Below are 14,379 nucleotides of genomic sequence, written 5' to 3' on the forward strand. Positions count from 1 at the left end.
AAAATTCTCCACCAGCAAAGAAGTTGGTTAAAACTTTTAAAAAGCAATAAAACGGGGAAAAAGCCCTAAAGGATGTGTTTATATCTTTCTATAAATGTTTGTTTTATTATTGCTGTGTCTTTAATATTATGTTTTAAAGGCGTTAAATCAAACCAATAAGCGAAGCAAGTACACGTCTCACTCTTTCCGTACCAAAATCTTATTTCTGTTATTTTCCCTAGGTTGTGTTTTCTCGAGTTGCACGAGTCTGTAAGAACGATAACGGAGGTTCCCCCAGAGTTCTGGAAAGATACTGGACTTCATTCCTGAAGGTGATTTTCCTGAGCAAAACGTATGAATGAGATAAATGATAGAATCATTTAAAATGAATAAATCATTTGCAATTTTTCTTTAAAAGCTTTGGATGAAACTCTACTTTCCTATCTTTGTACCACTGTCTCATTTATCCTTATTTAACATAATGTAATATTATTTGTACATTTCCAACATATTACAGTTCAAATTCTGTTAGACTACAATAAAACCAGCAATGAATTCTGCAGCAGAAGCACAGGATGTTATTTTATTTTTCTAGACTAATGTTACTGAACATATTTCAGTGAAATCATTGTTAGTCCCTCTGTGGCGCAATGATCTAAGTGTTTGATTTGAATATGTGGGAACTGGGTCTATATCTTGGTTGCATCCGGGAGGACATTTTTTTTTTTGCCAAATTCTGATGCTATGATGATCCCTAAAAAAGAAAGCTGCCAAAATGAATCATCATTTCGTAAACTTTTATGTCTGTCTATAAAGTAGGGTATTTTATAATGGATTTACTGATTGATTTTGTTTTTTTATTGTAGTTTATTATTACTAGTATTATTTTCATTTTTTTTTTATTATTTCATATTTTGTAGAAAGCTCTTCATTTTATAATAACTTTACCCAACAGGCCATGAAGCTCCAGCTACTGTCGTTAAAAACATCCTGCTTTCAATTTTCTTTCAAGTGTCAAAGTTCTTCTTTGAAACCGTATTTTCTCATAAAAAATAAATAAATAAAAATACATGCTAACCTATCAAAATAATTTTAGGAATTAGACAGATTTTATATGATGCTGTTATATTCTTTACATTATATTTGAAATGTATGTGTTGTTGATGTTGATTTAACTGCACTGGTAGCTGCTATAGTCACTTATTTTTTGGACAGCATCCAATCCTGTTTTATTTATTTATATTATATATTTTTTTAACAGCCAAATCACTAAACTCACTTTGTGTTTTTCAGGCTCGTTTAAACTGTTCAGTTCCTGGAGACTCCTTCTTCTACTTTGACGTTCTTCAGTCTCTGACAAATGTGCTGCAGATCAACCAGAGGCCGGCGGTTGTTGGCGTGTTTACCACCCAGTCCAACAGGTAATCTCACAAAGGACTATTTTAGTTGATTTAAATTGTGATTAGGTCACTTTGATTAGAAATCCAAAGTGCGGAGTTTCTTTTTTTTCCTTTGTTTTTTAGTGTTGTAGTTTGTTTTTTTTGTGGGTTAAAAAAACCCAAACATTATATTAGTGATTTGTGAGTGAAATCATTTGTAAAATGTGCTTTAGGACATACTTCTTCAAGCAAAGTGAATACACAAGTAACACCTTTGAATATGTTTTGGATAGTGGGCATAGAATTATGATGTTATTATAGCTGACAATTATTATAGCTGAGAAATTTATAGCAAATTATAAGGGCAACTATTTTAGGGGAGTGATGCATGTTAGCTTTTAGATTTATATTTTAAATTGCATCCATTATCAAAATAAAGGACAATAAGCTTTGCTTATGATTATGTTAAAAAGTCAATATACTTAAACATTTAGAGGTCATTTGGAAAAGCAGAACCATTTTTAAATATTTACATTTTGTTAGAATTGAGATGTATGGTTATTGTTGGAAAGCAAAGAAGCTTCTTTCAGTAGACATTTATGGAAATGAGAACATCATTTAAAAAACCAGAAACGCTGTGCCCAGGTTCTTACTCTTGAGAGTTAAAGATTTCATGAAGAAATTGGGTCCCTTTTAAGATTTAGGTCAGGGATAATGACATGTCAAAAAGAGTCTTTTCAGGTACAGTGTAACCGCTATCTTCACAGAATGTATATAGGTTTTTCTTGGAATCTCTCTCCACTTGCTATTTTCCATTAATTAATCCCTTTACCTATTTTTTTTTCCTTTGTGCTATTTCTTTTCCTTCCTTTTTCAGTGTGCCTATAAAAATCCATGAGACTGACCTCATTAGTTGCTACTTATTTTATAAAATCCAGTATTTTATGATGGGTAAAGGGGTCCGTCTGTCAGTGCAGTGTCTGTTTTTGTTGCCTTTGTGATAAAAATTTTGACATTTCTGTAAGGACTTAGTTGAAAATATAACTGTCTTAAAAATAATAATAATAATAAAAAAAACACATGTAGAAAAAATATTAATAGTAAAAATAAAATGTCTGATAAGCCAGATATTAAACCTTTTTGCCATAATGACAAGAAGTATGTGTAGTTAAATTAAGATGAAGCTTAAAGAAGCTTAGACCTCGTTATCATGGCTCCCTGGAAAGCCGAGATCCTGGGTCATCCCCTGGGCATTTTTCCAGTGTTAACGATGTGCTTCCCACCGCCTGCCTTACCGTGCTCGGCATGGGGCCGCCGGTGTCCAGGATACTATGAATGGGTCAGGTTCTGGCGCTCCGTCCCCCGCTGGCTCCCTGCCCCCGTCCACCAGGCTTCCCGGACCGGCCCCGGAGCTCACGGCTTAGTTCAATGCCCGGTGTGTTTTGAGAGGGGCGACAGTGGCATTGGATGTGGGAGTTTGCCCTGAAATCGAAGGAGTGACGGTTCAAGCCCCGACTCCGACTTTCTGTGTCGTTGTGTCCTTGGGCAAGACACTTCACCTGCATTGTCAGGGGGCCCTGTGGTGCCAGTGTACGGCAGCCCCGCTTCTGTCAGTGAGCCCCAGGGCAGCTGTGGCTACAATGTAGCTTGCCACCATCAGTGTGTGAGTGTGTGCGTGAATGGGTGAATGAATGTAGTGGTCAAGTCTCCTGACTTGAAGAGAGGCGCTATATACTGTAAGTACATGCCATTTACCATATGACTACTTGCTGCACTGTAGTCGACCAAAAAAATCCCAGATGATTTTGAAACTGCCCCCCGACCTTTTTTAGATATGAAAAGCAGGATATGTCCGGGAGAAAGAGGATGTCTGGTCACCCTACCATATAAACAATTTGATTTTTCAGTGAGTGAGTGTTTGTTGCTATGATGCATCTGCTCAGCAGCTTCGCTTGTTGTAAACCAATCAATCAGTACACAGCTCATCTAAATATTTATGATCATACCATAAAAGAAAGAAAACCTCTTGTTTCATTCTAGGGCTTATAAATAGGCTTGCATTAGGGCTCATAGAACAGCAAATATTCCATTTTCAGCCCAGCCAATGATACACACCCCATTCAGAGACCTTAAGGACCAGCACCAAATACCCTATATAACCATTCTATGACCCCTTTAAGGGCCTCAAATCTTACATCGGAGAGTGTAACAATTTTAGATTGCAAAATACATACATACTTTGCCCTGAGACTTCATGGTCAGGGAACTCACTGTAATGATTGTCTGTATTGGATCAAAAAGGCTGTCATCTTATGATTTGTCTAGCTGTTTTTTTTTTTTGGTTCCTTCCAACACTCAATGATCTATTATTTAATTGTGTTTTTATTTTGCATAATTCTTTTTTTTTCTTTTGTAAGCTTACTAAGGATTAGAATAAAATGACATGAGGTCAACAATCATTATTCGCTGTGTCTCCTCAGTATCCCAGGCTCAGCGGTTTGTGCCTTCTATATGGACGACATTGAGAAAGTCTTTAACGGGAAGTTCAAAGAGCAGAGAACCAGTGACTCATCCTGGACTCCAGTCCCAGATGAGCAGGTTCCCAGACCAAGGTGAGAAGTTGCTATTCAAATAAGAGTTCCAACAAACAGGATTTATGTAGCAAAAATGTAGTATAACAAACATATTGCATATAAGACTGTTGATTGTAATAGTTTTCTTTTTTTTTTCCTCCAGACCTGGTACCTGTGCAGGCGATGGCCCAGCCTCAGATTACAAATCTTCAGTTCAGTTTCCAGATGAAATGTTAACCTTCATTAAATCATATCCTCTGATGGATGAGGCTGTACCTTCAGTCAATGATCGGCCCTGCTTCACCCGAACATCCAGCAGGTAACAGGCAATAGAGCTTTACTCTACATACTGGAGTCCTATTATGCATGTCGGAACGATTCAGGTCTTGAGACCCAACTGATTTGGCAGAAAGGGTGAATGATTAGGCTTTACAGTATCAGCAGTCTCTCAAAGTGCTGCGAGTGCGATGATGGAAAATGTGGAACCATTATTTTCTACTCTAGAACTTCTGTGACATTTGATTCAATTTGCATTTTGTGTTTGGGCAAGATTGTATTCCCTTTAGACCTTTAGAAAGCCCTCATGCCGCAGTGCATGGTCTAAATCATCAACAATAGCCAGGTTAAGCATGTGGGCGGCAAGAGTTGAGTTTGTCATTTTCTGTCAGAAAGAGAATTTAGAAACCTTTGCACCTGCTGAAGATGGTGGAAGGAAAGGAATCTGCTTCATGAGATAAGCAGCTATTGACTGGCTTACACCCACAGTTGACACCAGCCCACCCCCAACTATTTTCCTGTTTTTGGCAGGAATTGGAATCTACCCATAAATATGCTCTTGAAATTATCATCAGATGTAACCTTCCTGCAGTGTGAATCTAGTTAAGCCAGCTTGCAGCTAAAAGCAGAATATGTTAGCAGTTTATCACTGAGAGAACATCTAAACGAAATCCTCCTGGAAGCCCTGCAAAAAAATAAAACGGCTTCTGGAAGGTCAGAATGAAAGAGGAAGGTTTGAAGTGTACCCCGAAGAAGCAGGTTAAAGAATTACAGCCACAGTGAGGGACAGTGTTTCCACAATCCCGGCCTAAAGCCTGGAGGATAATCATCGGTATCAGCCGTGATTAGTTGCTGCCTCTCTGTAAGTTCTTGCTCCAGCTGCCTCCGACTCAGCAGCTCAGAGATTCTGTGACCTTTTTCATCTACGGCTGCAGATTTCAAATGAGTTTCTGATGGATTCTAATTACCACTCTGAAATGAGAATGAGATTCTTAATTCCATGTATGAATTAGCCTCTCTGCTTGAGAGGTCCGAGCTGACCCAGATAACGATGATGCAGATATCCGAAGGGTAGCGCAGATCTGCTGGCTCCTTTATGTAACATCAGTCAGTTTGACGGGGTGAGCCCATCGGGCCACAAGGGTGAGAAGGGAGCCTTGATTTGTTTTCTTTTCATGGCCGTTTTATGGAGAACAAAGATAAGTGAGGATATAAGTAAAGCAGGAAGAGTCTGACACATTATTGTGTTACTTGGCAACAAGTTCAAGATTTTTCTTCTTTTTTTTTTTTTGTACTGCATTTCTAAATCCTAAAAGATTTTAATCTTGCTAACTTGTCTTGTCAGACCAATCTTTTTGCTATAATATAAAACAATATGTAACTAAAGTGATTGGATCCATCTGTCAGTATGCAGAGGCAACTTTATCTTTCAAAGTTAATATCAAGTAGAAGTTTAAATGCACATTTGGCTTTTTAATGATTTTGAAACGTTTATAAGAGTGATCTTGTTGCTGAATTTAATTGTGATTAAATTAAGGCAATTCTTTTTAAATTTCCCTATTATTAGCTGGTTAACTGTAATTTAAAAGACAACATAGTGGGTGCATTTAGACATTTAATTTCAAAGAGCTCTATGCACAACTTCACCACTTTCCGAGCTTAAGGCAGCTCTTTTATTTCCTGTCTTTTTCTACTGGATGAACTTATTAATCCAGGTGTGCCTGATCTCAGTAAACATGACCAGACGTGGATTAATCAGTTCATCCAGTAATGAAGGACAAGAAAGAAAAGAGTTGCCTCAAGTTCAGGAAGTAGTGGAGATGTGCTAGATCCCATTAGCATCATTAGCTGTTTTTTTTTGTTTTTTTTAGCAGCATTTCGAATAGCATTAGCATCTTTGTTTTTTTTTTTGGAGCCATTGTTTCCCTTCTACACAAAGAATATCAACAAAATAGAAATTATTACTCACTGATCTGTGGGCTGTAGTTTGAAGAATCATATTTTAAGGAAAATCAACAGAATAATCACCTCCTAAGATAAATGAAGCAAAGTAAATAGAAGGCTAATTTAAAGAGCAAATTGCCAGTTAAATTTTGGACAAAATGCAAACAGAGTCCTGTCTAATAAGGGAACTATGTGTAATGGTTAGCGCTCTGAACTCTGAATTCAGTGATCTGTGTTCAAATCTCAGTAGGACCTTCTTCTGAAGGGAGTGGTGGCCTAGTTGAAAAGTTTATTTAAGATTTAAAAGCAAATCAACTGATAAAAGTTTTTTTTCCTAAAAACTGAGACTCATTTTAACCCTTAATCCCTGATTGTTCCCCAGGTGCTGTACAAGGTCAGTCCACTGCTCCACAAAGGGAATGGGTTAAATGCAGAGTGTTACTTTCTCAATTGTGAGATCAAGAAACTTAAATTTATCTTTATCTTTTATTTTTTTTGTTTTACCTAGGGGCCAAATATTCAGCGATGCTTCAGCTCTGTGTAGAGAGTAGGTAGTTATTGATTTTTGATGCAGAAGTAAATTTGTCTCACAAAAACAACCCAAAAGCCTAAATTTCTTTATATATAAATACATTTTTAATTCAAAAACCTGTTCCTCACATATTTTCTAAACAATGACAACAACGGTGAGGCTTTAACCTGCAATCTGCTTTTTATACTTTGTCATACAAGTCATACCTTTTGCTGTAAGTTATTAATTTTAAATGCATTTAAAACTTTATGCAAAGTAATATCATAGGTAGGATTTTAAAAGCTTTTTTTTCTTCTTTCTTTCAGGTCAAAGTTGACCCAGATTGTGGTTGATGTTTCAGCTGGTCCCCTTAAGGACAGAACGGTGATGTTCCTGGGCTCAGACGATGGCCATGTCCTGAAAGTTCTGGCTAGCACACATCCCAATGACAGCTTTGGGTCCAAACTGCTAGAGGACATCGACGTGTATAACCCCTCCAAGTATTGCTCTTCAGATTTCTAATGTGGCTCTTGCAGATGTTTAAACCTGTATCCAAGTTTTAGAGTAATGCTCTATTTTCTGTTTGTCTGCTCAGGTGCAATGTTCAGGGCCAGGAGGACAGAAGAGTTCTGGGACTGGAGTTGGATAAAGACCATCACGCATTGTTTGTTGCCTTTACCAGCTGTGTTATCAGAATACCACTCAGCCGCTGCACCCAACATGGAGCCTGCAAAAAGTAAGGAACAGAAGTAAAACTGGCTTAAACTAAAAATAAGTTAAAGTATTGAATTGAAGCCACTTTCAGGGGTATGAGTTTGTAAAAAATCTTGGAAGTTTGTTCCCTATGAATGGGGGAATCTTTTTAAATATTAAAATAGCAAGCCTAATTTGGTAACATAATGAATATTGTAGAAACACGTGTGTATTCGGGGTAATAATGGGGGGATCTGAATCGTAAAATATGAACATAAAGGATCTGTATTTATAGACTTCATTAGGCTGAAAAGAACAGATCTCACTGCCCAAATTAGAGCACATTCATCACTTGAGAGGGATGTACGTGCACACACACTCATACACACTTACATTGGTTTTAATCAGCCTCATTTTAATCACTGAGCGGGATGAATGAAAGCCAGCCTGTCTGGTGTGGCAACAGCTGCAGGAGCAAAGAGAGGCTTCCACCAGCTGGAATTCCAGCACGCAAAGATACACATAGTTTGCTCCCAGTCAAAAACACCAGATCGTTTCACTGGGGTTTTTACACCCAAAAATCAAACTTAGGAGCGGGAATGACATAAAATAATGAGTGTGAATGGGGCCTGCATTAGATTTATTTATTAAATAGTTGATGAGCAACATTTCGGGTGGATTTAGCTTTTACGAACCATAAATTAGACGTTTTCTCATGATTTGTGCATGAAAATCTTTTTGACAAATTATTTTTGCTCGCATCGTTAGAATTTGGCCTTTTCATAGCTGATAGAAAGTTGTCAGAATACTAGTACATTGTAATTAGAACTGAACTGGACTATATAGAAATGGGCTATTCAGAGTCCCAATGTGGACCAATCTGCACTGCCAAAAAGACCAGCACTGGGTGAAATGGCATCACAACTGGATCATAGGCCAATAGAAGATGGGGGTCTGTTTAGTTGGATTTGATGGGAAGCCAGCTGCCTGTACTACAGGAATGAGGCAACAATGAGGAGGAAATGTTATGCTTTGGGCAATGATCTGCTCAAAAAAGTGTTAATGACTGTGCCTTCAAAAATGGTTTAGGCATGTTGTGAAGGGAATAATGAGTTTCCTCTCAGTCCCTCAGATCTGAGACTGTATAGTGTCCTGGATAACCAAATCAAAACAATAAAGCTACCCCTTAAGAACTGGATGATCAGCTGTTAACACGTAAGTGCCACAGACTTGTTAGTTATTTAATAAAAAAAACAAAAAAAACACTTGTAGTCACATCAGAGCTCAGTAGAGAGGAAAACAGCCTCTGAAAACTGTGGAGAAAAACCAAGCTGAGTATTTCACTGGTTGGTCTTAAAAAAATAAAAAATAAGATAAACAAACCTCAAGAATTCTTTTCATCCTTTCCAATTTTTTTTTCGCTTTCAGAAATCTCACATTCTTGCTGAGAAATATTGCCTTGACTTCACTCCCTGGCTGCTGGGACTTGCTTTCTGTATTCAGAATGACCTGCGGTGTGATTGTGTGACAGCACTGGTAAATACTTGCACTGCTGTTTTGGCTGGCCTCCTTGTCGGCGTTGTGTTTTGCTTGTGAATTGTGCCACTGCGTGTCCGTGCGTAAGTGATAGGCAGAAGGCAAATAGAACTGTAGGTAATGGATGAAGGCGTTTGAGAGTAGATGTGTGAACAGGCACGTGTGCTGTGCTGTCTGGGATATCGGCCACTGTTTGTGTTACCGTGGGCTTTCTTGAATTTGAAGAGGCTTCCTGATGGCGGCTGCTGTCACCTGCGCCTGTGTGTGTTTCAGAAGCACATGATGAGACGGCGTGATGGCTCACTGTCCCTAAACAAAAAAGGGATGTTAAGAAGCTGTATTATGTGTGTGCTTGATCTTCAATGCGAGTATTTCTTTGAACATCTCCTTATCTATCTTGTGTGGCAGGCTTCAAAAGGCCATTTGAGGGCTTTTATTCAGCCCCGGGCCGCTGTGACAGCATATCCCATAATGCTTTGTGAGGAGAGTTCCTCTCGCAAAGCATTCCGCGATATAGACCTTTCTTTTCTACTTATACACTTCGCAGACACTTTTTCTCTTACGACCCTCGGCAATGTTTTATACCCAAAGAGGTGAGAAAGGTGAGCTTCGATGACTCCCTGAAACCATAGCTCACCACAGATATGCGGCTGAAAGTGAGAATGTGCAGAAAAAGAGAGCTAACTGGTATGATAATTAGGAGGACCACTTATTTAGATGATCCAACAAGAAATAAAAGATTGTCCTCTATACCTTTAAGAGTATTCTGAAGTGGCCTTTTATGATCCCTAATCTAAATCCTATTGAGCATCTTTGAAAGGAGCTGAAACATGGTGTCTGAAAAGACCTGAGTCAACTGGAGCAGTTTGCTCATGAGGAGTGGACCAAAGTACATGCAGAAGTCTCACTGACAGTTAAAGGAATTGTTTGATGTCAGGGATTGCCTTAAAGGTCTCTGTAGCAAAATCTTATGTGTACCATCATTTTTGTCCAGGACTGTTGGATGGTTGAAAACCAATGTCTGACTTTCATTTCTTCATTTTCATAGAGTTGTATTTTTTCTTTTGTCAGATTAAAGTTGTTTCTGTAATCATTGTGGGTTTTTCTATAATAAGACAAGTTGTACCAACAAGATTGTCCACGTTTGTAGCAACACTTTACTTAACTGAAGTATTCCTACTTTTTGAATGACAAATGTTTTTGTTAAAGCTGGCTATAATGAATTTTGCTCCTTAACTTATCCACTTATTTTAGTCTTTATTAACTGAAAATATGGACAAATGGTTGAAAATGCACTGTTTTCTTATTGTTCTGCAAGCTCTTTAATAAAAAAAAAAAAATAAACTGTTACTGTTTACAAAGGGAATTTCTTATGAATTTAAATGAGAGGGGAAAAAATCTGTAGATTTTATTTGGCTATTTAGATTCCCATTTAACTAGTTATCTTTTCTGCTATTGATTCATTGCCTGAACTTGAAATCGCTGATGGATAGGAATGATTAAACTTTTTCTAGATGCTTTTGAGTTTTAATGTTAATATTTTTGATCAGCCAAATAAGCTGAGGATGAAAAATAACTGACAAAGTAAGTAAGGTTCATGATCTGATGAGATATTTAGACCATTTCTATGGGAAAATGGGAGTTGCTGAATCTTTAATGATCTGCTTTATTTTCAGTCAGTCTATGCATTTTATGCCATTAAAGTAGAACCCCCTGGACCTCCAAATAACCATAAATTACCCTCTCTCTTCTGTCTCCTCTTCCTCCAGAGCATGCCTGGCCTCCCGTGACCCTTACTGCATCTGGCCTCGCACGGGGACTTGTGCCAACATGGCACCAGGCTTCAAGTATGTTCTCATTCCTTATCCTCTTTCTCTTGTTGTCAGTCTGCCTTTCTGTCTCCCCTTACTTCCTGAAGTCATCAGTCTGATGGCCAATAAGGCTGCAGCAGCTCTGCTCATCCATCAGCCGCAGCAGCTAAAGGGTCATACATCTGAAAGTTGTAAATCTGTGATGCCAGAGTAGAAGGATGGAGTTTGAAGTACGACGGGGACAAATGGGAATGATGTTAGCGTAAATCTGTTGAGTCACAAACAAGCTCCAAATGCAGCTTTCTGATTAGCATTTTCCCCTAACAATATTTCTATAATAAGTTCTAATTTCTAAATAATTTTACTTTTATTTTTACTTTGCCTATAACTATTCATTCTGCAGTGTAAAAATCTTTACCTTTATTCCTTTACCAAGCCTCAGAGAAAATTTTTTATTTATTACTTTCATATCTCTGTGTTGCTCTGTATTGCCACCAACTTGTTGACAGAGTTGAACAGATTTTTTTCAGAGTTGGAGCTGTGATCATCTGAGGACACATTTTTTCCCAGTCGACATCACGCCAGGTGCTGAAAATTAGTTTTCTCAGCTTCTCGTCCATGGCAGATGGCTGGCATTCCAGCCGTTTATGCACGGCTGGTTTTTGATCACTGATCTGTGCTGCTGATGTTCAGATAAGGCTAATGTTATTCCGTACAAAAGGTATATTCATTTCAGGGCAGGTGAAAAGTTCAGGTGCTGCTGAACTTAGATGCTAGTTAAACTTTCTGGACTATGATAGGAACAGGGATCAAAACAGACCTAAAGACTAAAGTATTTGTTTCCCATATCTATGTTTTTATATAGAGCATTTGAAACTTAGCCTTACTGTACTTCAGTTTGTCATATTTAAATAATTTTTGCAGTATTTTTTTAAATCACATAATAACTTGAAATTCTATAGGTTTTTCCTGATTTTTCTCTCACCTCCTCACTGTGTTTGTGGCTGTTTATGTTTCCTTACGAGGACTCCACAGGTGCTTGGTCGTTTCCTGAGGTACAGAACAAGCCCTTATTCTGAAAACATTGAAAGACAGTGAAAATATTATATGGTCGATTTTGCGGTGGAGTGGTGGAAAGGCAAAATAACCAATTGCCACATATCGATGTTAGGAGGCACAGTATAGTGAGCCTGTGTTACCCGACACTCAGGAAGTATTGATTGAGTGGTCGCACAAAAGCTCAATTTCACAAGTTAGTAGCTGCCTGCAGAGTTTGCCTGTGCATTTTTGCACGTTTATTGTAAACACCATACTGCGGCTGAAAATAATGATGAACTCAATGTGGATTTTTGGGTCTGAAGAAGCATCATAAGGATGTTTCTCAGCTGGTTTTAATTCATTATACAAAGTAACATGCATTGCTTTTTCATTAGGTGCTGATAAAAAATTCTATTTTTGACTTAAGATATACATCATGTGAGTAATTTGTTACTTGATTAGACTCATAGGAAGTTAATTAGTTCACATATAGTGACACCATTGTCTTATGGTTTTCAAACTGTTACTTTTCTTAAAAAAAAAAGAATATTAAGTTTATCTTTCAGTCTGATGCACCAGACAAGTCTTTAGAAAGTCACCTAGAGAAGCTGATTAATTTTAGATCAAAACCAGTCATTTCTTCTGTACTTGTAAGACTTAGACAGATTTACTTGTTGTTTTTTTTCTTCTATAAATAAAATAACCCATTTTACGCAACATTCAGCAGTCTAATGGCAGTGAGGAAGAAACTGTTATGGAATCTTCTGGACCTGCATCGGCAGCTTCAAAGCCTCTTCCCATAAGGCAGCAGGGAGAACAGTCCTTGGTGGGGGTGTGAGGGGTCATTGATGATGTTACAGGCTCGGGACATGCAGCGCTGGGATGAAATGTCTTTAATGGAGGGAAGAGGAGCCCCGATGATCTCTGCTGTTCGTACTGCTCTTCTCACCTTCATCCAGTCTGAGGTGCTGCAGCCTCCACACCACACAGTGAGACAGCTGGTCAGAACGCTCCCTATGGTGCTTCTGTAGAAGGTGGTAAGGATGGGTGGGAGCAGGCAGGCTCTCATCCTCCGCAAGAAGTACATGCGCTTTTGGTGCTGCTGATCACCTCTACAGCTGAGCTGTTGATAACCAGAGGTCAGTGATGGTCTGGGGAGGCATATCCATGAAGGGACGCACAGACCTATACAGGCTAGACAACAACACCCTGACTTCCATTAGGTATCAGGATGAAATCCTTGCACCCATTGTCAGACCCTATGCTAGTGCAATTATCTATTTAGAATAATTACATGAGACAAGTATGTTATAGTATATCTATGTGTCTGTCAGGCATGCTTCAGAAGTTGGCGCACACGACTCATGCACAGAGGCCTTATTCCTTGATATGGCCGATTAGGGTTTGAATGAGACCTGTGGTCCTTCGCCGCATGTCTCTCCCCCTCTCTCGTACTCCCTTTCGTGTCAGCCCACTGTACATAATACGAGCTACTAGTGACGTTAAAAAAATATTAATTTAGTTATTCTTACGATCAGCTGGTTCATGCAATTATAATTACAATTATTAAATTTATAAGGAGGTATATTATGATTTAGCCTACTGTGTGAACCCTGTGGATAGATACCATCTCCTCGTTTATTTATATTTGCTCTTTTTGTACGAATTATTTCTTTTTCTATTTATTTCATTGTATTCTTGGAGTTTACAAATCCTTTATTCTGTTTTATTGATCTACATGTTTTTGTTACGCTAGGAAATAGTTGCAGCAAAGCTGCAGCTAATAGCTAATTGCAGCTAATTGGTCCACTCCTCATGAGCAGATCTGTATTAATAAACTAAATTAATGAAAGTGAACTGATATAGTATACCTGCAAAAAGAGCTGCATCATATATTGAATCCCAATTATAAAGGATTGCATAGATAAAATATTTGGAAATCTACTGTATAGAAGTACTGTATAGAGGAAATTCAGTGAAACTCTGCTTAGATAACATGTAAAATGATCTGTTAACATTGTCTTATACCCAAAACCTCTAAAGATCAGATAGTTCATGGAGATTGACGGGGAAATTGTGATAAATAAAGATGAGTACAGAAGAAAATTCAGATTGGTCATTGTAAAAACAGGTTTAGCTGTTTGCAGCAATAATACTGCATGTAGTTTTTCTTAAAATGGTAAAGCTCTACTTTGAGCAAAGGTTCAGCAACATTTGCCGTCCGTTAGCTGAGTCGCATTCTAATAAGTGTCATTAACACTGATTCATATGATGTGTTGTAATCAGAGCTTCTCTGTTCTGTGATGTGACAGCTTGCAAGGCTTCATATGAAAGCAGATTTCCCTCTAATCCTATATAAACAATCCTATTTTCAGTATGGCTAAAAACCTAATCCCTTATTTATCTCAAGCCTTTTTTTTAAGAAGATTTAAAGATGTATAAATATTCCTCTGTAAAACATATCTTTAATTTTTTTCTTCTTTAAGCATATATTCTCACCATCCTTTTGTCTAGACAGTGTTTACACTTGCAACTGATGCCCCTATCTCTGAGGCCCAAGCTGTCAAGGACCCGAGATAAATTGACAGGGTCAGCTTGTCTTCTTGTATGAATAACCACACAGTAGAGCTTTTTTTTTT

The 14,379-nt window shown here is 38.1% G+C and overlaps 1 protein-coding gene across 2 annotated transcripts in view; it reads left to right on the forward strand.

Annotated features, from left to right (window-relative positions):
* The window catches only part of LOC119794809 (semaphorin-6D-like), a 210,979-nt gene that overhangs the window by 140,552 nt on the left and 56,048 nt on the right, over window positions 1-14,379 (forward strand). For both annotated transcript variants that reach the window (XM_038302512.1, XM_038302513.1), the window contains exons 12-18: window positions 222-311; window positions 1,273-1,400; window positions 3,839-3,970; window positions 4,095-4,250; window positions 6,989-7,162; window positions 7,258-7,398; window positions 10,661-10,738. In XM_038302512.1, coding sequence (XP_038158440.1) covers window positions 222-311; window positions 1,273-1,400; window positions 3,839-3,970; window positions 4,095-4,250; window positions 6,989-7,162; window positions 7,258-7,398; window positions 10,661-10,738 — 899 coding nt within the window. The remainder of the gene's footprint in view (window positions 1-221; window positions 312-1,272; window positions 1,401-3,838; window positions 3,971-4,094; window positions 4,251-6,988; window positions 7,163-7,257; window positions 7,399-10,660; window positions 10,739-14,379) is intronic.

The sequence above is a fragment of the Cyprinodon tularosa genome, unplaced genomic scaffold (genome assembly GCF_016077235.1).
Source record: "Cyprinodon tularosa strain WSP-4 unplaced genomic scaffold, ASM1607723v1 ctg492, whole genome shotgun sequence".
Classification (NCBI taxonomy): Eukaryota; Metazoa; Chordata; class Actinopteri; order Cyprinodontiformes; family Cyprinodontidae; genus Cyprinodon; species Cyprinodon tularosa.